This window comes from Macaca nemestrina, chromosome 9, assembly GCF_043159975.1.
Source record: "Macaca nemestrina isolate mMacNem1 chromosome 9, mMacNem.hap1, whole genome shotgun sequence".
NCBI classification, from domain to species: Eukaryota; Metazoa; Chordata; class Mammalia; order Primates; family Cercopithecidae; genus Macaca; species Macaca nemestrina.
In genome coordinates this window covers 32,787,695-32,812,624 of record NC_092133.1, presented here as the reverse complement: position 1 = coordinate 32,812,624, position 24,930 = coordinate 32,787,695, and the positions used below count along the sequence as shown (strand labels likewise).

General features: G+C 49.5%; 2 protein-coding genes across 10 annotated transcripts in view; both read left to right on the top strand.

The window, feature by feature from the left end:
* LOC105478385 (SMC5-SMC6 complex localization factor 2) overlaps positions 1-3,236 on the top strand; it is a 65,122-nt gene extending 61,886 nt beyond the window's left edge. For all 4 annotated transcript variants that reach the window (XM_011735625.3, XM_011735623.2, XM_011735622.2 and 1 more), the window contains one exon: positions 2-3,236. In XM_011735625.3, the coding sequence (XP_011733927.2) occupies positions 2-37 (36 nt within the window). In that variant the 3' untranslated portion in view covers positions 38-3,236. The remainder of the gene's footprint in view (position 1) is intronic.
* A 4,518-nt stretch (positions 3,237-7,754) lies between these two features.
* Positions 7,755-24,289, top strand: LOC105478381 (semaphorin 4G). 6 transcript variants are annotated; one of them, XR_011607694.1, is made up of 17 exons: positions 7,881-7,897; positions 8,024-8,229; positions 10,822-11,328; positions 11,420-11,568; positions 11,839-11,901; positions 16,222-16,320; positions 16,884-16,977; positions 17,116-17,229; positions 17,438-17,607; positions 17,691-17,860; positions 18,475-18,619; positions 18,749-18,971; positions 19,213-19,328; positions 19,461-19,621; positions 19,797-19,858; positions 21,971-23,026; positions 23,160-24,289. XR_011607694.1 is itself a non-coding variant. In XM_011735612.3 (15 exons), exons 2-15 carry the CDS (start codon positions 11,205-11,207, stop codon positions 22,798-22,800), a joined length of 2,433 nt encoding a protein of 810 aa, XP_011733914.1. In that variant the 5' UTR covers positions 7,755-7,897; positions 10,822-11,204; the 3' UTR covers positions 22,801-23,183. The 6 variants fall into 6 exon arrangements, 3 of the variants coding, with proteins under 3 accessions (XP_011733914.1, XP_011733913.1, XP_011733910.1); XR_011607693.1 differs by lacking the exon at positions 8,024-8,229 and having other exon boundaries at positions 7,755-7,897; XR_985277.3 differs by lacking the exon at positions 8,024-8,229 and having other exon boundaries at positions 7,756-7,897; positions 19,461-19,636.
* The last annotated feature ends 641 nt before the right edge of the window (positions 24,290-24,930 follow it).

Below are 24,930 nucleotides of genomic sequence, written 5' to 3'. Positions count from 1 at the left end.
GGGGCAGCTTCATGATTTCTGGGTACCAGATTCTTAATAGGAGTTGCACCAGCAAAAATATGAAGCAAGAGAAATTCAATAAGAGCCTTTCCTAGAGGAGTAGAAAGGATTATTACAGAATCCAATGGAATGCCAAGAAAATGTACAGCAAATGTGCCACTTGAATATCTAGTATGAAGCTGGTAATGAAATTGCCATTTCTGAGGCAGATATGAAATATGATCTGCTTAATTGTTACGGCAACTGACCTTTCAAAAGCGCAGAGTCTTATTAAAAGAGGGGAGAGGTAGAAGCAGCTAATAGTCACATGTCTAACCTGCCCCAGTTAACTCCTTTTGTTAAATTATAAGCCAATTATCTTTTTTAGATAGTATTTTTGTCACTTGGATAATCACAGGAAATATATAAGAAAAGAGCTTGGACTAACTTAAGAAGTTGGACATGGAAAGCAAGACCAAGTTCCAGTTGGTTTTAATTTTCCCTCTTGGTTATTTTCGGACACAAAGGGAATGCTTAAAACTGAGTTTAGTAATAAAAAGCATAAATCTCTTCTGTAACTTTTATAAACCACAGGGAGGTTTCAATCCATGCATTTTCCTTCATTACTCAAGATTATAAATCTGTTTTTAAAATACATTTAAACTTGAGAAACAAAAGTTTGGTATGTGTCAGATTCCCTTAAGAGGAAGAGGTTAAGCTGTAAAGTAGTGGCCCTGTTTTGATGCCAGAACATTCATATGCAGTTTGTTCTGGATTTCTTTTAAATGCATATATTTTAAATACTGGTTAAATCTTAGAATCTTGGCTATATCTTAGAATTCTGGCTCTTGGTAACCGTATTACAGAAGTCTATATTGTAAAAGCCTAAAGATCTGGACAAGTTTCCAACAACCTTGTTTCCATGAGTATATAACTTTGGCAGAGACCTGAATTCTTTGGGACACTATGTCTGTCTGTGTGTGTGTATGTGTGTGTGTGTGTATGTTTGCTTGTATCTTGAAGTTGTACTTCAAAACCGCAGCTGCTTTAAATTCTTAAACACTGGAAAGCCATCCTTTGGTTTAAATGGTAGAGAGTTCGTGGAAGTGCACATGCTGGTTTTAGCCCAGGGGTAGTAACAAACTCTTACTAGCCAACTAGAAAATTATTTTGTTGACTAGATGTCCCTTTTAGGAGAGTTTGTTTCCTGAAAGAATGGCAACTTTTTTTGTTGTTCTTTCAGTATTGGCTTGAGTGACCTGTTCTCCTGACTGCTCTAGTGTCTCCAGTTGTAGGAGGAAAGATGATGGAGGGGAACGGAAACTGGACTTGATGTTTGTGGTTTGAGAGGCAAGAAAATAAAATAACTTTCTACCTCTAAATTGAGGCTTAGGAGTAAAAAGCATTTTGTCTTAAATTTATCATTTAAAATAGCATCAGTAACTTTTGAATTTATGTCAATCAAGCATTGGCAGTCAGAGATTTTATAGGGAAAACTAAGTAAATCCAGTTTCCAAGAACCTAAACTGATTGAGGCTCCAAGAGTCAGACCAACAAAAGTTTTATTCTGTGTTGTTTACTGGTAAGAATATTATTATCTTGATACTACCTCTCAAGGGTATTGTTACAAAATGCCACTTATGGTTAAAGAGATAGATACAAAGAGTTCTATTTGACAGAAACTTGAAACTGGCATCTATCTGCCCAACGATGGGGGCTTTCATTCTGTAATTTAATCCTTTGTAGATACATTATTTGTGTGTAATTTTATACGTGTTCATATTTTTCTCATTTTGCATTGTGTAAAGTGTACAAAATCTCAAAGTATAAAATACTGCTTATATTGCTTGTAATTTACAGTGTGTAAATATTTTGTAATTGTGTACATTGATGGGGGGGACAAGTGGGTTATTCAGGTTTTTTTTTTAAGTGACCCTTTTGTATTGCAGTTTCAACAGATAACTGCCCATCAAATTTAAAACTACTTTGATACATTTTTATTTAACAGTTCCAATAAGAAAAAAAATCTCTATTTTTAATTATATTTCTCCTTTAGAAAAAAATATTTCATCATCCCTTTAAAATAAATGGCCAGACCTCAGTTTAGGCCCTTGTATTTATGACTCTGGTAGAGGTCTTCAGACTCCAGGTCATAGTCCGGTCAGTATTTGCATTTGGGTTCTCAAGAAAATTTTGTGACTCTCTTTTAGCACAAGTAGCCCATGGTTTTTCTTCCAAATCAAGTATTTTCCTTCTCCCTCGAGTCCCCATGCTTTGTCTCCCTCCTGCTGCTATTGCTCAGTGAATGGGATGGTAGAGAGGGAGAAGTGTTCATTGCACAGAGAATGTCAGGCCACTTTGGGGACTTGGCAACAAAGCTTGCACTGAGTGGTGGTGTGTTTGGCAATATTACTGTGCCAAAAATCACCTTGTCTAATTTTATGGATATTTATGGCAAACTTATTACCCTTCTTGCAAGCTGCACATTAAGGTACTTGTGTTTATGCTTTTGTGTGTAACTGTTCGCCTTTTCTAACTGCCTTTCTTGTTACTGAAAATATAATTCTACTAGTTTTATCACATTAAGAGGCTCTCTGTGCACAAAATGCATCGATGTAGCCGTAAAGTAACAGCATTTGTACATTTTCTATCTCCTGATAGCAGTGGTGCCTTTGTCACCTTTTGGAAGGTTTGCATTTTGTTTCTGCTTTGAAACGCAAATAGTAGCTTGCTTTCAACTTCACAAAAATCTCAAATGTAAAAGATAAAAAATGGCGTGTTATCATCCAGGCTTAGTTGGAGTATTTGCATTTTTATTGTTATCAAAACAAATATAATTGGTGGGGACTGACCAGTAATAATGTGTGGCGTCTTTAAGCCAAGGGTAATTTTTAAATTAAAAATGAAAATTTTAAGGGGTAGCCCATTAAACAAGCTACTGAGTTGGAGAATTAGGGGATGACTGTGGTGGTTTGTCGCTAAGGAGGCAACAGTAGGGTCCAGGCGGCTGGGCACGTAGAGCAATTAGCATGATCCGTGGTTATTCCTTACTCATGAACAGTGTCAGCTCACCTCATTATCTGTGCATTTGTTTTCCCTGGACAGTCTTGTCAGCCAGTTAATCCAGCAGCTCTTAGGCAGTAAATACAGATTTTTTTTCTTTCCTTTTATTTTTTTAAAGATTTTATACTACATCTTGTTAAAGTCCTATGAATATGTGTGTGTGTGCTATTAAAACTGCTTTTTCTCAGTTTGAACATGTGTTTGGTAATATTTGTTTGGGAGTTGAGGAGGCTAAGTTATCTGGAATGCCCTGTTCCCTCACCCCACCCCAGTCCCCTGGTTTTTAAACATTTCTTCTTGCTTTGGATTGTCCAGTTTTTTAGCTTGATGTCTCCGGTTTCTGGAAAACATAAAGCCACCGTTGTACACAGTTCACTTTTATATAACCCAGTTAATTGCTGTATACTTTGCAATCAGGAATTCGGTAATCTCATTCTTACCTCATTCACTATGTTCATCCCACCATTCATTCTTGTCGCCCAGGCTGGAGTGCAGTGGCACGATCTCGGCTCACTGCAAGCTCCGCCTCCCGGGTTCACATCATTCTCCTGCCCCAGCCTGCCGAGTGGCTGGGACTACAGGCTCCTGCCACTACGCCCGGCTAAGTTTTTGTATTTTTAGTAGAGATGGGGTTTCACCATGTTAGCCAGGATGGTCTCTATCACCTGACCTCGTGATCCGCCCGCCTCGGCCTCCCAAAGTGCTGGGATTACAGGCGTGAGCCACCATGCCCGGCTATCATTCCACCATTCATTCTAACAATTGAGTCTCAACTACATGCTAGGCACTCTTTAGGATTCAATAAGGATTTGGTGGTGAACAACACAGAGCCCTCATGAATCTTACCTCCTGGCATCCAGGTTAAAATACTTTCTGTTTTTGGGCAAAGAGAATTAGAAACGAATACCCTTAACCTGACTCCCTTGTTCTTGAGCCCAGGACCAAGAAAGAAGAAGCTGTACAATCCAGAAGCAGGGCTTGAGATCACCTCCAACCTGCCAAGCAGATAAGTTCTGGGTATGCCAACTTGGGAGGCAGAGGTTGAAACCTCATAGGAGAAACTTTGGAGCTCATAGAAGGCCTAGGCATTATCAGAGGCCTTGAGTTCCAAAACCATGCCAGTATTTCTCTCTTCTGACAGGCTGGTTAGAAAGAGACTAAATGGGAGCATTTTTCTCTGACAGTGGGGCAGAGGGACAAGGGATGACAGCCCAGGCAGAAGCAGAGACATTGCCGTAAGTACTTACTAGAGAGCGGGCAGCACAACCTTATACAAGTTGAGGGCCTTGACCTTGCCCAAGGCCTGACCTCAGATCCCAGATTCATCACACTAGCCTTTTGATCTTTGCCAGATTACTTAAACTCACTGTTTCCTCATCTGTTAAAAGGAATAATAACGGTGTCTATTTCAGGGTTTGTGAGGACTAAGTGAGCTAATGCATGAAAAGTGCCTAGTACCGTGACTGGCATATAGCAAGAACTCATCAAATGCTTGCTGCTCTAACAAGGCTTTTATCTGATGACAGAATTGATCTTAAGCAGACACCTCAGGGTGTACTGACATCTGAGCAAACCATATCTCCAAAAATTATAGTTGTAAGTGTGCCCTATTCCTTTGGATACCGGGAGCTCCAGAGGCTTCTCTGTCCAGCTATCCCTGCTGATTTTTTTTTTTATTAAAATTTTCACTTTTTAAAAGCCAGCATGCTAAAGGTGAGAAATTGGTGATAGGTGGTGGTTTTCCAGCATTTGTGGAAATGTCCTCACACTCCCTTTCCCTTGCTAACCATTCCCTAGGCTGGAGTCAAGAGAGGGCAAACCAGAAGGCCCAGCTTTGGGTCTGACTCCAAGACAACTGGCTGGGAGGAAAACTTAACAGGCAAAACAGGCTTCTGAGGCACAGTGGAATAGTGAGACTTCTGCATTGCTGCACTGGTGACATCCCCTACAGAAGAAGCTCCTCAGCTGTATATATGGCCAAAATAAAGATCACACCACCTAAAGGGAAAGTGCTGGGCAAACCAGAGATGGAGATGGCAAAGCAGGAACAGAAATGCTGCCACATTGAACAGGAAGCAGGACAGCTTGACTAGGCCAGAGTTCTCTTGCTTCAGGGAACCTGCTCAAGTTTCAGGAATTCATACCCACCCCCTTCACCTAGGATCCCTGCTACAGTGAGTAACTATTCTGTGCAAAGTGCTGAAGACGGCCAGCACTACTCTCGGCCACTTTCTTACAGCAAAGTTGGGGAAAATAGAATAGCAAAAACAAAACTCATACTTTTCTGTGTGTCTGAAATTCTCCAGAAGGTTTCCAAATGGAATCCTCTCACAGCCACCCTGTGAAGCAGCCAGGGTAGTGACTGTTCAAAGAATGACCTGCCTGTGTCCCAGGATGGAGATTTATGGCTGGGTTAGGATTAATTTCTTTATTTGATTTCCAGTTTTATTTTCCACTGTCTGTCAGTATTCCCCCGTTCTTGTTTTATCAGCTGGATTTGCAGAGAGATGTACTATCAATCAAAAGGGCTTCCTATAGACAGCTCCATGAATTGCCTTTACTCTGATACTCTCATTAGGTTTAGAGATTTCACTGGGAGGATAGCAGAAGGAAATGGATTGTGGTCTAGTATCAAAAGTACTGAAGTAACTGTCCAGTGATAGTTGAAATCACACACATTTTACTCATTTAACAATATCTGAGTTTGCCATCAGCACCTCAGAGGAGCAAAGCTTGGCTCATAAAGTTGAGTGAGTTACTGAGCCTGCCGCATTGGCCTACTTGCCACCTCCAGAGGTATCTGAAGTCAGCACTGCAGGTTCTGTGAACATTTAGGAAGCTGTGCCTCTTAGCCTTCTGGGCCCCTACAGTTGAATTGCTCTCCTATCTGGTACTGAGGGACCAGCAGTCTTCCTACCCTGCCTCCACTGTTACCACCAATCCACTTTCTAATAAGGACTGCAGATTTATCTTAGCCCTGCCTTAACTGGTCTTCCCATCTCAGACTTCCTTACTCAGTCCATCATCTCAGGATTTTCTTCTGTGGTCTTTTTCAAACTACTAGCTGACTATTCCCTTTTATTTCCCACTAGGAATCCCCCTACCCACTGCAATTTCATCAAATCAAACTGCCCTCTTTCATGCCTCTTCCCTAGTGCCTCAACACAAGCCTGTGCATAAGCTTGAACATTTCTACCTTTGCCAATGGTATTTCCCCTTCAGGCTTACCCTGCTTCCTCCTTCTCAGACTTTTCCAGTCTTGATTGTCCTCTCTGTAAACACAAGAATGAATTTCAAGACAAGTTACTTAATGTCTTAGAGCCTGTTTCCCTATCCATAAAATGGGGCTATAAATTCCTCAGGATGGGATGAGGGTACAAATAAAAAATGAAGCAGGATATTCTTTGTAAAAGCATGTGTACATTTTTTATTGTGTTTCTCCCCAGCTACCTTCCCTCTCCCCGCCACACACATCCTATTTGCAGAGTGTTGGGGGAGGTGGAACTGTGATGTGGGCCCTGCTGTCTAGCAGTCTGCAGTCACACACAGCCATCCAAACTACGAGATTGTATATGATTCAGTGCCAAACTGTGAGCTTTGGGGAATCCAGAAAGAAGGATGAAGTGTCTTTCCCAAGGTTCCTTTGGTTAAATGTGCCACTTGAATCCTGTTCTGACTCCTAGGCATGTGCAAGAGTCAATCACATATGTTCCTGTGGACTTTATCATTTTGGTCCATCTCTTGAGCCCACATGAATACTGTCATGGATGGAGGAGGAAGGACCAGGCTGGGTCAGGGCCTGAATGCAGGTTTTGTTTGGACTATAGGGGCTAAGTTCACTTTAATAGGCTGTGACCTATTAAAGGAGGCAGGACCCAAGTTTGCACAGAAGGACCATCCTAATTGAGTTAAAGGAGTTGGGGAGTTGATTGTGAGGGGTTTCCTAGATTGCTGCTGGGTAAGGTGATTGAATCTGGGAAGGACAGGGTATTTGATTGCCTAGAAGGATGCACTCTAAGTTCTGGATAAGAATGGTGCCCAAGATGAGCTGGAGGGGAAGGCAAGTGTTTGAATGACCCAGTCCCTGAGGTGAGCCTAGGTTAGGGTTAAGATTTGGTGAGTGAACAGGTGCAAATGCTTGTGGCTTGTTTATCCAGAAAAAGCATTTTCTGTGTGCCTTTCAGGTCAAGCTGTTACTTCATCCCCTTCAGGCCTGACCCCATCTCCCCCACGCATAGCTCAAGCTGAACAGCCCCTGAAGCTGGGAATCAAGCCCTTTCCTTGTGTTCAGAGCTTCCCCAACCTCCAGTCTCCACCTAGGGTAGCCTTCCCTCCACATCCTAGAGCAGAAGCGAGTGGCAGGAGCGCAGGGAGTGAGGTCCAGGTTAGAGGACAGGCCAGAAGGCCCTCTGAGAGGGTCCCCCAACCCCTCAACGCCAGGGCAGGTTTGCACGTCCCCAGCAGTAGGCAAGTCGGGGGGATCCTAGGGTTACAGGGGAGGAGAGGGCGGGCTATAAGCATGTGGAGGGTGCACGGGGTGGCGAGGCCACCACCAGGGGGCGATTATCAGGGCCGTAGCGCCTAGAGGCGCGGGGTCGCCCGATGGCCGAAGGCTGTGTGTGAGCCTCGCTCTCAAACCGCCTCTATTGTGCTAGAGCAGGGGGCGCAAAGAAGAGAGCGGCGACCTTCCCCTCACCCCACCCAGTCGGCCCCGCCTTCCAGGACCCCGCCCCACCCCCGGCTCCGCCTCCACCCCCCGCCCCGCCTCCAGCCGCGGCCCCTTCCTCGCAGCTGGTGCTGTGGGGCCGCGGAGCCGCGCGTCTCTGTCTCTATGGCCCTGGATCCAAGCGCAAAGGTGAGCAAGGCGGGGAGTGCGGGCGGCGGCCTGGCCTGAGTCGGGGGCTTCGGGCCGGGGGTCGGGCAAGGCCTCCCCCACGTCCATTCTACCCTCCAAGCTGGGCCAGGCCTTTCTCACCGCCAGGTCCCCCGATTCTGCATGAAGGCTCTAGAGGGGCGCGGGCCAGGCCTCGGGCTGCGCAGGGTGCAGACCGGCCATCACGGAGTCGGGACCAGCATGGGGAGGGGTCCGTGTGGTGAACAGTGTTCCCCAGGATCTGGGTCACGTCTCCCGGCGTCCGGCGGGATCGAAGGAGAGCTTGTCCTCGAGCTGCAGCAGTAGAGACTGAGGTTAGACCTGACGAAGGGCGAGAACCGCGGACTGTCCAGGATGTTGTAGGGAGGGGGTACCGGGGGAGGGGCTCTCTCAAGCCAGGAGAGACCACCATCCTACTAGGCAGAGGGAGATACTGCCTACACGAGGTAGGTGGACATCTGGGATGAAGGTCGAAAGCCTGCTGATCCTCCATTGATCCTGTTTTAAGGGTCTCTCCTCCCCAATTCCCTCCACCCTAGGATCTAATAGAGGGAAGGTGATCAGAGTTCAGGGGGCTGGCCCTGGGGAAGAACTCGAACTGTGGAACTTGGGGTGGAGTGTGGGGCGTGGACAGGAGACCTTAAACCCGCTTCGCCACTGAAGGGAGGGGTGGTATGCTCCGCCCCGCCCACTTAGCCCCGCCCCCTCCCAACAGGTTAAGTGGGGGTTGAGAGCGCCAGCCCGTCTCCTACCTCTAGAACTGCAATATACATCGGGGTGGAGGAGTACTAAGTTATGCGTTCCATTCCATCTTTCCTTTGCTAAAGCTAGAGGCCTCCTCCTGCCTGGGTTAGTTTCCCATTCCCTCCCTTGTAGAGCGGCCTTGACTCATGCACCCATCCCATCTGACCATCCAAGGTCAGAAGCCTCCCCCATCACCCCCCTCGCCCACACACACACACACACACACACACACACACACACACACACACTTGAAATTGGGCCTTAGAATTGGGACTTTCAGGAACGCAGGCAGGGTTCTGCTCTGCATCTCACCCCAGTGGACACTAGCAGCCCCCAAGCCTGTGATGAAAACTGGACCCCTGTATGCATGTGTGCTTCTCTCTGCATGGATGTAGTTGTGTGTTCAAGGACTCTGTGTGAACACACATGTACTTGACCCTTCTGTGAACATGATTGCCTGGCCCACTACATCAGTGGGTTTGTGTGCATGTCCCCACACATACATGTATATGGATAGGACCCTCCTGTTGAATAGAGGTGCACAGTCCTTGACAGAAACCCATATGTGTGGGTTTATCTTTCCTCAACCTCTGAGGCTGTGTGATCTGCTGAATGGATGGGCATGTAAATTCAACTTCACATGTGAATATGTATGATTACCTGTGGCTGTGGCCCTCTGTGTGAGCATATGTGTGCACAAACCTCCCTGTGAGTGTATGTGTGAGTGACCCCTGTGAATCCATGTGTTCACAGTCCTCCTTGTGAATGTGTATGTGTGTGTGTGTGCATCCATGTGCGTGTACATCATCTTCCTAAGAGTCACCCATGTGACTCTTAAACTGTAAGTGTGACATGCACCACACTGAGTGGCTCCTCTAACCTGGGGCATGTTCCTCCTAGCCATAATGCTCCCCACACACATGCCTTTTGCACTGAGCAAATAGGAGGTCCCAAAGGTAAACAGGTGTGCCTCCACAGGGAGGGGTGGGGCATGGCCAGCTTGCCTGAAGCTTCCTGCTGTCCCAGCTCCCAAACAGGGAGCCTATACCCTTTCAGGATCAGGGAATCCTCTTCTCTCCCTTTCATAGTCGACTCTCCCCCTCAGGGCTCTGCCCCTGCAGTGCTGACCTTTACCTCTTGAATAAATGCTCCTGTTATCCCTCTGGCCAGTTCCTGATTCCTCCCCTCTTTCCAAGGCCAGATAGTTAATATTTGACCTGGGAGAGGAGGCACCAGTGGCACCCTCTGGCCCTGCCTGTGGGTGACAGATGAGATGGAATGGGTTAGGTCTCTCCACACCTCACCCAGCCGAGGAACTCTTCAAGGAAACCCTTGGTGATTAGGAGGCCTGTTACAGGGGTTGGGAGAGGCCCACCACCCACCCCCATTCCCTCCCCAGCTGGTTGGCTTGAGGGAGGGTCCAAGGGCTCAGAGATCCCATCATTTACCTTCTTCACATTGCTTATGTCTCAACTAGCCATGCACACTACAGCCTCCTGCACAGACATTACACCTGTGCAACCAGGGGGACCCTAGGTACCCACCCCAATGCCTGTGAATGCCTACCTGCAGGTAGGGACACGTGTGGATGCCTAGCCAGAGGGTGCAGCACAGACTGGCATGGGCAGAGATGTGTACCCCCTTAGAGAGGAATACCAAGGAGAAGTTATAATTAAAGAGAAATTCCAGAGGGAGCTCTCAGGCCAGGGAAAAGAAAAAACAAAGGGAAAGCAGGACAAAATAAACAAAGGCCCATTAAACCTCTCTGGTCAGGCCTTCCTGCATAAGGCACCCCCGCAGGCAGCAGGGGCAGCTGCTGACCGAGTTGCATCTCATTGTTGAGAGAAGCAGGCATTCTCTCAGAGAACCCCAGCTCCTTTGACTTGAGGGCCTAGCAGAGCTTCTGACTTGGCCAGAAGAGGGTCATGACCTTGGGTTCGGGTTGTGGGTGTCTAGGGTCTTGTAAGGAAGGTAAGTTCCACCCCAGCCTCCAGCATCAGAGCAAAGGGATAGACAGAATGATTGTGAGTTGATCCTGTCGTGGGCGTTCTGTGGATGCTGGGCCTCCTTCCTTCAGTGCCCCCTGAAGTCTGGGTAACGCCATCCATCTTCCACCCACATACAGATCAAAGAGCTTTTTTTTTCCCCTGTTTTTTCTTCAGAAAACGGACCTCAGAAAACCAGGACTAGCTCTACTGTCGGGGGCAGGGTGACCCCATCAGTAACCTACAACCCCTCTAGAACTTCACAACTCCCTCTCACCATGGAGTTTGCATTTGATGCAGAAAAGCATGTGATCCCTCCCTCCTTCTGACCTCTTAGCTGGGATTCCATGGCCACACAACCCTGTGACTCCATGTCCCCCCGATTCCAGGACCCCCCATGGCCCCATGATTCCTTGACTCCCATGAGCTTATGACCCCTGACCTTCCAAGTGACTTCCTTGGACTTTGACCTCTGTGACTGTGCTTCCCAATCCCTGCCCCTACAACCTGTGACTCTGGCTCCCTTTGGGGGTCTTGTTAGTCTGGGCCTCCCCAGGAAGATGTGGGGGAGGCTGTGGCCCCTCCTCCTGAGCATCCTCACAGCAACTGCAGTCCCAGGACCCTCACTGCGGAGACCATCTAGAGAACTCGATGCCACCCCTCGGATGACCATACCCTATGAAGGTTAGACCCTCAACCTCAAAAGGCAGCAGGAGCCAGGGCTGGGGGTGGGAAGGCACCCCAGAACTAGACTCACTGTACCTGCTCTCCCCAGAGCTCTCTGGGACCCGGCACTTCGAGGGCCAAGCCCAGAACTACTCAACACTGCTCCTGGAGGAGGCCTCAGCAAGGCTGCTGGTGGGAGCCCGAGGTGCCCTGTTCTCTCTCAGTGCCAACGACATAGGAGATGGGGCTCACAAAGAGGTCAGGCCCTGGAACCTGGACCACCCAGAGGGTCTCCATCCTCATCCAGCTCCCTGGGACCTCAACTTCCTGAAAACCCTGCCAAGCCTTCCATAGTCCCCTGGTCAGACAGCACTGCCCTTCCCAGCCCAGGTGTCCCTTGCATTCAATGTTCCTTCTGAAATTGATCCTCACCCCAATTTCCCCAGCTCCGTGGGGTCCTATTGCCTGGTCCTATGAGTAATAGGTATTGGGGTCAATGCATCAGCCTATTCCCTTTGCCCCCACTAGATCCACTGGGAAGCCTCCCCAGAGATGCAAAGCAAATGTCATCAAAAAGGGAAAAACAACCAGGTATGTGGTCTGCCCTGTCCCCAGCTCCTTTCCTCCTCTTCTTCCTCAATCAGGGATGCCAGGGTTGTTGGGGACACAGATGGGTAGGTACAGACCTGCCAGTAAATCTCAGCAACCACAGTAAACATTGTAAGTATTGCCAGAGTGGCAAGCCATGGGCACAGCATTTTTTTTTTTTTTCTGTTTTTGAGGTTGGGTCTCACTCTGTCATCCAGGCTGGAGTACAGTGACATAATCATAGTTCACTGTGGCCTTAAACTCCTGGGCTCAGGGGATCCTTCCACTTCAGCCTCCTGAGTAGCTAGGACCACGGGCATATGCCACGCCGAGCTAAGTATTTTATTTTTTATAGAGACAGGGTCTTGCTATGTTGCCCAGGCTGGTCTTGAACTCCTGGCCTCAAGCAGTCCTCCTACCTTGGCCTCCCAAAGTGCTGGGATTACAGATGTAAGCCATTGCACCTGGCATCTGGGCACAGTACTTCTTGTTTTTTTTTGTTTTTTTTTTTTTTTGAGACGGAGTCTCGCTGTGTCTCCCAGGCTGGAGTGCAGTGGCGTGATCTCGGCTCACTGCAAGCTCCGCCTCCCGGGTTCACGCCATTCTCCCGCCTCAGCCTCCCAAGTAGCTGAGACTACAGGCGCCCGCCACCACGCCCAGCTAGTTTTTTGTATTTTTAGTAGAGACGGGGTTTCACCATGTTAGCCAGGATAGTCTCGATCTCCTGACCTCGTGATCCACCCGCCTCGGCCTCCCAAAGTGCTGGGATTACAGGCTTGAGCCACCGCGTGGGCACAGTACTTCTAATTCAAACATCTGGTGGCCTACTAGCTTGTCCTGCAATGGCATTTTCATCTCCTCTGGGATCCCAAATAATCATGATAACAATAAGTAGGCTGGATGCGGTGGCTCACATCTGTAATCCCAACAACTCAGGGAGGCTGAGGGTGGGAGAACAGCTTGAGTCCAGGAGTTCGAGACCAGCCCTGGCAACACAGCGAGACCTGTTGTGTCAAAAAATATACAAAAAAAAAAAAAAAATTAGCCAAGTATGCTGGCATGCACCCATAGTCCCAGCTACTTGGGAGGCTGAGTGGGAGTATCGCTTGGGCCTGGGAGGTTGAGGCTACGTGAGCTATAATTAAGCCACTACATTCCAGCCTGGACAACAAAGCAAAACCCTGTCTCAAAAAAACAGACCAACAAAAAACAGTAAGTAACCTCTACAGATGCTTACTTAGGATGGGGTTACTTCCCATTAAAGCCATCATAATAAATTGAACCATTGTTAAGTCAGGGACCATCTATAGTAAGTGCTGATTTAGCTATTATCTCAGTTAATTCTAAATTAACCCCATGAAGTGGTATTATCCTACATTTCGCAGATAAGAAAAATGAGGCTTTGGTCAAGGAATAGTTCAAATACCCAGTATTCCATGGAGAGGCATTAATGAAGCGTCAGCCCTTTCCAGCTAAAGAATAGGGTGTCTCCAAGGGTCCCATGTCTGGCTATGTAATGGCTGTATCTGGAGAGCTTTTACAAAATAAACAACCCTGGGCTGGGCATGGTGGGTCACACTTGTAATCTCAACACTTTGGGAGGCCAAGGCAGGAGGATCACTTGACCCCAGGAGTTCGAGGCCAGCCTGGGCAATATAATGAGACTCTATCTCTAATTTAAAAAAAAAACACAAAAAAACATTCCCAAGGTCCACTGGGGCAAGGTGGGCCGGGGGTGGTGTTGGGACAGCTGCATTTAAAAAGGCATCTCCAAGAGCTTCCATCGAAGACTGCCTCTTGGTGCAGCACGAGTAGAAAACAGGGCTGGGGAGGCAGGTGGAACCAGGTCATGGAAGGCCACAGATGCCCAGCTGGGAGTTTGGGTTTTATTCTGTGACAGTGAACACCCTCACAATTTGATATTTTAGAGGCTCCTACTTTAATGTATCACCCAAATATATTATAAATGCAGGTGCCAAACTCAGTAGGTCTGGGGAAGGGCCCAAGTCTGCAATTCTAACAAGCTCCCAAGTGAAGTTGATGCTGCCGGTCCCCAGACCACACTTTGGATAGCAAGGTTTTATAGAACAGTTCCCAAAGCATGTTCTGAGGAACACTAATTTTCAACGGAGGGGTTTAAATGTCAAATGAGTTTGGGAAACACTGCATGTCCAGTCCCACAATGCACAGCAACATCCTTCAGGCTCTAGGAAGTAACCCCAGTAAAGATAGGTTTCACCTGTGGTTTCTAAAGTTATTTGAGCAGAGAATACCTCCCTACCCCCCTTTAAAAAATGTAAACATCCGCTGGGCGTGGTGGCTCAGGCCTATAATCCCAGCACTTTTGGGAGGCAGAGGCGGGTGGATCACGAGGTCAAGAGATCGAGACCAGTCTGGCCAACATGTGAAACCCTGTCTCTACTAAAAATACAAAAATCAGCTGGGCGTGGTGACACACACCTGTAGTTCCAGCTACTCGGGAGACTGAAACAGGAGAATCTCTTAAACCCAGGAGGCGGAGGTTGCAGTGAGCTGAGATCACGCACTACACTCCAGCCTAGTGGCAGAGCGAGACTCCATCTCAAAAAAAAAAAATTAAAAAAAATAAATAAACATCTTGGGGAAACATCACTATAGGAATATTTTTCTGGCCCCAGGTACTGGATGGATGAAAATAGGGTGAGTCTGGAGGCAGGAAAAGCAGTGAGGAGGCTGGGGCATCATTTGGGTCAGAGGAAGGGACCTGAGCAGGCTTATGGAGAGGAGGGACAGATGCCAGTGGCTTATACCAGGTGAGGGAGCAGGAAGAGACAAAAGAGGCCTGTATGGATTTAAACCCTGGGTAACAGGCAAGAGGAGGAATCATTAACATGGCAAAGGAGTCAAGAGACTGGCAGCTGAGGGCATTTGACAGGCAGAGAAAACCAGTGTGACTGGAGTGGGGTGAGTGAGGCCAGAGGAAGGGGCAGAGTCCCATCACACAGGGCTAGGAGCATGTGGGACTCTATGTTCAGGTCACCGATGAGCCGATACAGTGGTGTGATCCACTTGACTTTTTTTTTTTCAGACATGGTCTCACTCTGTTGTCCAGGTTAGAGTGCAGTGGTTCACTGCAGCCTCGACCTCCTGGGCTCAAACAATTTTCTTGCCTAAGCCTCCCAAGTAGCTAGGACTACAGGTGCATGCCACCACATAGAGATGAGGTCTTGCTATGTTGTCCAGGCTGGTCTTGGACTCCTGGGCTCCAGTGATCCTCCCACCTCAGTCTCCCAAAGTGCTGGGATTACAGGTGTGAGCTACCACACCTGACTAGGTTTACATTTTTAGAATATCCCTTGGAAAGTGGTTGGAGAGTAGCAAAAGTGTGTTGTTTGGTAAAATATCTCTGGAAGGAAACTTCAGACGATAGTAACAGCAGTCTTCTTTGCAGGCAACCTAGGAGACAGGGATAAATGGGAGACTCCTTGTTTATAACATACCCCTTTGTACTTTCTGAGTTTTATACTATGTACATGTATTCATCGTTGACTGAATAAATAGCTGTTATAAAAGTCATTTTTAGGAAAGAGAAGGTTGGGAGGAGCTATCAGGTAACAACTGCAGTTGTCTAAGGAAGAGGTCATGGTGGTCATTTGGACTGGGTGCTGTTGGTGGAGTCAAAGTGGACCAAGTCAAGAGACATTTAGGACAATGAATTAATTGTGGAGAGGGACTGAATGTGGGGGTGAGAAAGTAGGAAGCAGCAAGGATGATTCCTGGCTTCTAAGTTGAGTCGTAGGATGGATGAAGTGAGGTGGGAAAGACTGGATAAACAGGTTTAGGAAAGATGTAGGTTATGGAGGAGGGGATGAACTTGGCTTCTGACAAGGTGAGTTTAAAGCATCCCTGGGATATCAGGTGGAGAGCGAGCTGGCATCTAGGGAGAGATTTGGTTGTATCACCCCAGTGGGGAGGGCAGGAGTTCCAAGAATAGAAAGAGTTGCTGAGAAGGAGCTGAATGGGAGAGGAGAAGCACCTCAGGATGGTGGAATCCCTGGCAGCTCTTGAACCAGGGGTGGAGGGAACTGCAAGAGACACAGGAGATATTGGCAAAGTGGTGTCAGATAATCTGAGGGACAGAGGAGAGAAATAGTGTCATGTTACTGGGAGGCCAAGGAGAGTGAGTTCCAGGAAATATTCTGGAGCAGTGAGAAGGATCACAGGTATCTTGGAAAGAACCATTTGTCCTGTGGGTAGGGACAAAAGCCAAACTACAAGCTAGACTAATGGAGGAGGCCTCTAGTCAGGCAGGGGGCTCACAGCCCTGTCCACCTCATCCCACAGACAGAGTGCTTTAACCATGTGCGGTTCCTGCAGCGGCTCAATTCCACCCACCTCTATGCATGTGGGACTCACGCCTTCCAGCCCCTCTGTGCAGCAATTGTGAGTAGACCTGTGTTGTGCTAGATCTCTGTTGGCTTCATTAGGGATGGGATCACGTTCGAGATGCCAAAGAAGAGACTCAGAGCCAGTGAAGGAGATGGATGGTTTATTAAGGGGACTTCCATACAGGGCAGTCCTGTGGTGGCGGGCTGCACTGGAGAACCACTCCCCTTTGTAAAAAGCATGCAGTTTATATAGCATTTCACTTAGCAGCCTCCCCCTAATCACCTCCACCTGGCAAACTTCATTTAACCCAAAACAAAGGGACTTGATCCCCTGGATGGCATGTGTTCCACAGGATGGGCTAGGGGCTCATGTGTTCTTCATAGATAAGGAGTGAAATTCTGGGTTGCCCACTCGCAGATTTGGAACTCCAAACATACATTGTTTTTAGGCCATAAGGTCATTCTCAGGGGATGCTTAAGTTATTGCTGTCAGGTGCATCTGCCATACAACCTGCCCCTAGCCCTGATTGCTGATCCCTGACCCCAGACTGATCTGACTTGGAGCCACTGTCCCTACCTGTCCTCTGAACCAGTTACTGCTGGTCCCTTGTTCCCTAGGATGCTGAGGCCTTCACCTTGCCAACCAGCTTTGAGGAGGGGAAGGAGAAGTGTCCTTACGACCCAGCCCGTGGCTTCACGGGCCTCATCATTGGTGAGCAGGCCCTCTTCCCTATCACAAGCATGATGTTTCTAAGATGTGGATCTCATCTCTAGGACCTGCCACCACATATATGTCATGTGCCCTGTTATATATGACATGTCTCTCATGCCTGGAATGTCCCCACGCCAGATGGAGGCCTCTACACAGCCACTCGGTATGAATTCCGGAGCATTCCCGACATCCGTCGGAGCCGTCACCCACACTCCCTGAGAACTGAGGAGACACCAATGCATTGGCTCAATGGTTAGGAGGATGAGGCACAGGATGATGGGGGGTAGGGGACTATTTCTTCATTTTTACTCCCTTGGCCAGCTGACCACCCCACCCCCAAGTCCCCAGGTGAGCCTGCCCATTCCATTCCTGTGTGTTGTCAAGTGAGGGGTAGGACTCAGAGTGGGGGAAAGGGGTCCCCAGCCTGTCTCAAAAGCCTCTCAAACTGCCTGACCCACAGATGCTGAGTTTGTGTTCTCCGTCCTCGTGCGGGAGAGCAAGGCCAGTGCAGTGGGTGACGACGACAAGGTATACTACTTCTTCACGGAGCGTGCCACTGAGGAGGGCTCTGGCAGCTTCACTCAGAGCCGCAGCAGTCACCGTGTGGCCCGTGTCGCTCGTGTCTGCAAGGTGGATAGGGCGGATGTTGGGGCACGGGTATAGAGGTTGGACCTCTGACCCTGGCCCCTTAACCCGTACCCCCACCTCCCCAGGGAGACCTGGGAGGGAAGAAGATCCTGCAGAAGAAGTGGACATCCTTCCTGAAAGCCCGTCTCATCTGCCACATTCCACTGTATGAGACACTGCGTGGGGTCTGCAGCCTGGATGCTGAAACCTCAAGCCGTACACACTTCTATGCAGCCTTCACGCTGAGCACACAGTGGTCAGTGCAGGGACAATGGGGAGGCAAGGAACTGGGGACAGCATAGGGGCTGGAGCAGAGGTCAGTGAAGATGAGATAGGATCCACTGTGGGGAGGTCTGGCTGCAAAGTGAGATTTTTTTTTCTTTTTTTTTTTTTTAAGAGGGAATCTCGCTCTGTTGCCAGGCTAGAGTGCAGTGGCGCGATCTCGGCTCACTGCAATCTCCACCTCCTGGGTTCAAGTGATTCTCCTGCCTCAGCCTCCCGAGTAGCTGGGACTACAGGCACACGCCACCATGCCTGGCTAATTTTTGCATTTTTAGTAGAGACGGGGTTTCACCACGTTGCCCAGGATGGTCTCGATCTCTTGACCTCGTGATCCACTGGCCTCGGCCTCTCAAAGTGCTGGCAAAGTGAGAATTTTAAGCACATCAAGCTAGAGAATCAAGAATTTTAAGCACATCAAGCACATAGAGCCAGAGAATGAATGCAGTGGTCCACTGACTCACAGGAGAGGCCCTGTGGGACTATAGCTGGGGTTGGCCAGGGTAACAGTGAGCTTCAGGCTGAGCATGGGTTGGGGGGCAGGCTTGACTCTGTGTAACTCGCCCCCCTTGCCCTATGTCCCATTCCTAGGAAGACCCTGGAGGCCTCAGCCATCTGCCGCTATGACCTGGCAGAGATCCAGGCTGTCTTTGCAGGACCCTATATGGAATACCAGGATGGTTCCCGGCGCTGGGGTCGCTATGAGGGTGGGGTGCCTGAGCCCCGGCCTGGCTCGGTGAGTGCCCAGGCCTGGGACCAGTGCTGAGCAGACAGAGCCCAGAGAAGGGTCAGTGAGTCTGGCCTTGTGGAGAGGGCAGGCAGGTGGTGGAGTCCCGAGGTTCACCACCTTTGTTCCCTACCCCAGTGTATCACAGATTCATTGCGCAGCCAAGGCTACAATTCATCCCAAGACTTGCCATCCCTGGTCCTGGACTTTGTAAAGTTGCACCCACTGATGGCTCGGCCCGTTGTGCCCACACGTGGACGGCCCCTGCTGCTCAAGCGCAATGTACGCTACACACACCTTACAGGGACACCTGTCACCACGCCTGCTGGACCCACCTATGACCTGCTCTTTCTGGGCACAGGTGCTTCTGATCCCAATCCCTGATCCCTGTTGGCCCTGATCACTAATGCTTCTGAATCCATTAATTCCTGCCATGACTAATCTGGAGTTCCTAATGTCCTGAGGGTCCACTGCTCCTGGCTGAGTCCTTGTTCTGGACCTCTGGACCTCATGACTCCTGAGCTGTTCCTATTAGGCCTCTTGCAGGGTGCTGAGAGCAGATCCCATAGTTGGGGTCTGACTCTCTGCTCTTTCCATGCCAGCTGATGGCTGGATCCACAAGGCCGTAGTCCTGGGCTCTGGGATGCACATTATTGAAGAGACACAAGTGTTCAGGGAGCCCCAGTCTGTGGAAAATCTAGTCATCTCTCTAATGCAGGTAACCCTTCTCTGTGACCCTTAATATAGGCTTGCTGAAATAGGAGGAGGGAGTGGGGAGGTTGGGCAGAGGCTGTGTATCTGTAAGTTTGAGTGGGGGCATTGCTGACCAACTGTCCTATCTGGCTCCCAGCACAGCCTCTATGTGGGGGCTCCTAGCGGAGTCATCCAGCTACCACTCTCCAGCTGCTCCCGCTACCAATCCTGCTATGACTGCATCTTGGCCCGAGACCCCTACTGTGGCTGGGACCCCGGCACCCATGCCTGCATGGCAGCCACCACCATAGCCAACAGGTCCCAGGGAAGCAGGTGGGAAGTGGTGGGGGGTGAGAGTCACATGTGGCCTGAGTGGAGGAGGAAGGCCTGGGGGAGTGCAGGGGTTAGTTATTGGTAACAGACCTATCTACCCTGTCACTGGGAAACTGAAACCCAGTTCCGCTTGTTCATAAAACCTGATCTTCTGTCCCAGGACAGCACTGATACAGGACATAGAGAGAGGAAATCGAGGCTGTGAGAGCAGCAGGGATACAGGTAAGTGACTCATATGAGTGTGGGTCTAGCTGCACAGCCTCTCCTCTTTGCCATTTACTGCTATGTCGTACACGTTTGTATCTGAGTGGCTTTGGCTGTGTGCATTTGGTAAGGATGACTCAAACGCAGAGCCTGGCACAGAGTAAGTGCTCAACAAACATTTACTGCCCAAATGAATTATAAACTAGGAAACACATTCAAGATGTGAAGTGTGTTGTCACTTCTAGAGCTTATAGCCAAGTAGCAGATGACAAGGGTTCAGGAACGTAATGGGTATTTCCCCAAGGGAGATCAGATGACTGAGCTGATATCTGAAGAAAGAACAAAAGTTAATCATCATAGCTAAGATGTATTAAGTATTTACTGTGTGCCAGGCACTGATCTAAATACTTCTATGCATGATGTCATTTATTCTCACAGCATTCTTATGAGAAAGGTGCCATTATTATCGTCCCCATGAGGGACCTCTCTGAGGCCCAGGGAGTGTAAGTAAATTGCTCAAACTTATTCAGCTATTCAGAAACTGGACCAGAATTCAAACCTGGCTGAGTACAGTGGCTCACGCCTGTAATCCCAGCACTCTGGGAGGCCAAGGTAGGTGGATTGCTTGAGCTCAGGAATTGGAGACCAGCCTGGGCAACATGGCAAAACCCCATCTCTACAAAAAATACAAAAATTAGCCAGGTGTGGTGGCACATGTCTGTAGTCCCAGCTACTTGGAAAGCTGAGGTGGGAAGATCACTTGAGCCTGGGAGGTGGAGGTTGCAGTGAGCCAAGATCACACCATTGCACTCCAGCCTGGGTAACAGAGTGAGACCTCATGAAAGAAAGAAAGAGAGAGAGAGAGAGAAAGACAGAAAGCAAGGAAGGAAAGGAAGGAACGGAAGGAAGAAAGAATTCAAACCTGACCCTAAGCTGTCTGACTTGACTTTGTGCTTCTGGTCACTATACTATATTATGCTATCTCCCACAAGTTAGCCAGGCAAGCAGACGACATGGGGTAATGGGGTGACATGCAAGCAGAGGGAGCAGCAGGCAGAGGGAGGCTGGCACATTTGAGTGACAGGAGAATGGGCTGGACAAGTGGGCAAAGACCATGTTGAAGATTTTGGTCTTTATCCGAAAAGCAACAGGAAATCTCTGAAGAGTTTTAGGCCGGAAAGTGGCAAGATCAGATTTGTGTTTTTAAAATACCTCTCTTGGAGAATGGATTACATGGGGCCAGAGTGGGCCAGAAATCATGGAAGGAGAGAGATCAACAGGTCTAAGATAGATGCCAGAAACCAAATCTTCGTGAGAGTTAGATACAAACGTGAAGAAGGGCCGGGCACAGTGGCTCATGCCTATAATCCCAGCACTTTGGGAGGCCAAGGCGGTTGGATCACTTGAGGTTGGGAGTTCAAGACCAGCCTGGCCAACATGGTGAAACCGTGTCTCTACTAAAAATACAAAAACTAGCCAGGCATGGCAGCACATGCCTGTAATCCCAGCTACTCAGGAGCCTGAGGCAAGAGAATTGCATGAACCGGGGAGGCGGAGGTTGCAGTGAGCTGAGATCACGTCACTGTACTCCAGCCTGGGTGACAGAATGAGACTCCATCTCAAAAAAACAAAACAAACAAAACAAGGTGAACAAGAAGAGGAGGGAGACTCCCAGGTTTCTGACTTAAGCAACTGTATGGCTGGTGGTGCCATTCATAGTGGTGGCAATTCAAGGAAAGGACCTGGCGTAGTTTGGGAGAAAAGCTTTGGCCTTTGAAGTGTCCAAGAGACCTCATATGGAGATGCCCAGCACGTGGTAGATATCCAAGTCTGGCACTCAGGAGAGAAGTCTGAGGGAGAGACTAGGAGTTACTGGCAGATGGCAGAAATTGAAACTACAGGACAGGATGAGAGAGAATGGAGAGAGAATGGAAAAGGGCACTGCCTGCTTCCTGGGAAGGGCCAACGTGAACCTTATGTGGAAGCATGAGCACAGAGCCTGGGTCAGCTGTCACGGTGATTCCGGGTTCTGTGCTTGGTGCCAGGGACTTGGCAGTCAACAGTCTGGCTTGCCATCTCCATTCCCTTCCTGAGATGGGCTGGTACTGACCTCTCCCCCAACCCCCACAGGGCCACCACCACCACTGAAGACCCGCTCTGTGCTCCGGGGTGATGATGTCCTCCTGCCCTGTGACCAGCCATCCAACCTGGCCCGGGCCTTGTGGCTACTCAATGGAAGCATGGGCCTGAGCGATGGACAGGGTGGCTACCGTGTGGGCGTGGATGGGCTGCTGGTGACAGATGCACAGCCTGAGCACAGTGGCAACTATGGCTGCTATGCTGAGGAAAATGGCCTCCGCACCCTGCTGGCCTCCTATAGCCTCGTGGTCCGGCCAGCCACTCCTGCCCCAGCTCCGAAAGCCCCTGACACACCTGGGGCACAGCTGGCACCTGATGTCAGACTGCTCTATGTGCTAGCCATTGCCGCACTTGGTGGCCTCTGTCTCATCCTGGCCTCCTCCCTCCTCTATGTGGCCTGTCTGCGGGAAGGCAGACGAGGGCGCCGACGGAAATACTCACTGGGTCGGGCCAGCCGGGCAGGAGGATCTGCCGTGCAACTGCAGACAGTCTCAGGCCAGTGTCCTGGAGAGGAAGATGAGGGCGATGAGGAGGAGGGGGCTGGAGGCCTGGAGGGCAGCTGTCTCCAGATCATCCCTGGGGAGGGAGCCCCAGCCCCCCCACCCCCACCGCCCCCACTGCCACCGGCTGAGCTGACCAATGGCCTGGTGGCACTGCCCAGCCGGCTGCGAAGGATGAATGGCAATAGCTATGTGCTTCTGAGGCAGAGCAACAATGGAGTACCAGCAGGGCCCTGCTCCTTCGCTGAGGAACTCAGCCGCATCCTGGAGAAAAGGAAGCACACGCAGCTCGTGGAGCAGCTAGATGAGAGCTCTGTCTGAGCCCAGCCTCCCAGAACAAATGCTCTTCCAAGCCAGCCTGTCTGTCCCAGGCTGGGCCACTGCCTCCCTAACACAGCCACCCTACCTTCATTCCCCCCACTCTATGCCCTTTTCCCAACTTTTTGATGTCCCTGTAGGGCTGGCCAGTCAGGCCCAGCCAAAGCCCCCTCCTCAGTCTCCACAGACCCACATGTGAGCAGCCCAGGCCCATCGGTGCTCCTCAGAGGTAGGTGCTCCCTCAGGATCAGGTGCCCTGCAGACCCAGAGCCAGTTCCTATCCCCTAACCTAAACACTTAAGAGGCGAGGACTCCATCCTCCTGTTCCATTCATCTGCCCAAACCCTTTCTCTTTCTCCCAGGCAGGGCTCTGCAGGTCCATATGGGCTCAATGTCACCACCCTCTGCATGGCCCTGTGTGCTGGATGGTCCTGAAACCAGACAAGACCTCTGCCAGCCACCTAAGCCCTGCGTACATTCACATGCACACGTGGAAGAATGTTTATCGGCTGGGCTGCAGTGCCCCTACCCTCACCTTCTCCTGGTGCATTCTTGTTTCATCCCTGCTTCTGGACTTGGGGTACCCTCCCAAATGCCACATCCTATCTGGTCCTCTTCCCCAGCCCCATGTGGTGACCTCTTTGTCAAGAGCTTGGGAATGGGCCAGCCTGGGGAGGTAAGACTGCATCACTCCCCTCCTCTCCCTTCCTGTGTGGCCCTTGTGAATCAGCCTCCCCACTCTCCTTGGTCATTCTCAAGAGTATCAGAGACAGAGCTCCAGGCATGTCCTATCCCCATGCACATGTGGCAACACACACCTGTATCACACATGTGCTTACATTTCCACTCACATGCACCTCTGAGCCTCCCCTTGCTGCCTTGGACCTGTGTCTGTTGGGTTTGGTCCGTGGACATTTCAGAGGGAGATCCCCCTCCCGTTTAGCTGTCCTCATAGGCCCTTCCTTAGAATGGATGACCAACACTGCACTCAATGAGCCAGCCTCTCTTTTGGGGGAACCAAGCATTCGCTTCCCCTAGACTACAGCAGGGAAAGGGAGGAGAAATCTGATGTCTCAATTGGCATATGAAGCCCGTTCTTGGAACTATGCAAAGGGCAGTGGCTGGGAGTTTGGATGCTTAGCTCCTACCCCTGTCCTACCTCACCGGGGCACTTTCAGGGTCCAGGGACCTCTGAAGTCTCTAGGCCTATATGGGACAATCAATTCTGACTGAGCTCCCCCATTCCCCTCGGGTGAGGATGACTGTTATTTTTGTAGCTGAGAACGTGGAATCCCACGAGTTTTTACTGCCCTTCACCCAAACTCTCCCACCTCCACCCCACAATGAATGTATTTATTGTGAGAATGGCTATACTTCTTTAGGAATGCCCCCACTTACCACCAGGTGGGTGGAACAGGCATGTGACAGAGTGGGGAGCCTGGGCTCAGCTCCTCCCCCTGCCGTTGGTTAATAAACACCCTCTTTCCCCACAGCTATGCGTAGTCTGCTTCATCTAGATGGGCCCAGCCCTGATCACCAGGTGACAGGCTCCTGAGCCTATACAGGTGCCGCACTGATGTCTGCTTCCAGGGTTGGCTCTGCTCCCTAATACAACTATTTGCAGAGGAAACTGGGATCCTCTGCTTCCATCCAGACTCCTTGGCAGGCACGCAGGCCTCTTTATTAAGGTTCACACTATTCATTGATCATGGTGTTAGGGCATGACAAGAAAATGACAACGGTTCAAGAATTCTTATGAGGATTTCTAGATTTTTATTTTCTGGCTCTCATTTCCCCACCATCCCCCCTTTTTAAACTAAGACTGGAAAATATTAATCAGCCTTCCTGCCCTTCCCCAAGGTTCTCAGCACCCCCCACCAGCTGGCTCAAGGGACGTGGATTTTATTTCTGCACAAAGAGGAACGTGGGAGGAAGGAGATGTATAGCTAAGACCACAGAAAGCTTGTTGGCCAGGGAATAACTCCCTTCTCCCTTTCAAGGGTCAGGCCTAGATTAATCACTTGGCCTTTAATACTAACCACCTGATGGTTGTTATATGTTCTGCGTCTAGTTTTAAAATAATGAAAACTGAAGCTTGCGCTGAACATATGCACACATTTTGAAGACAGACCT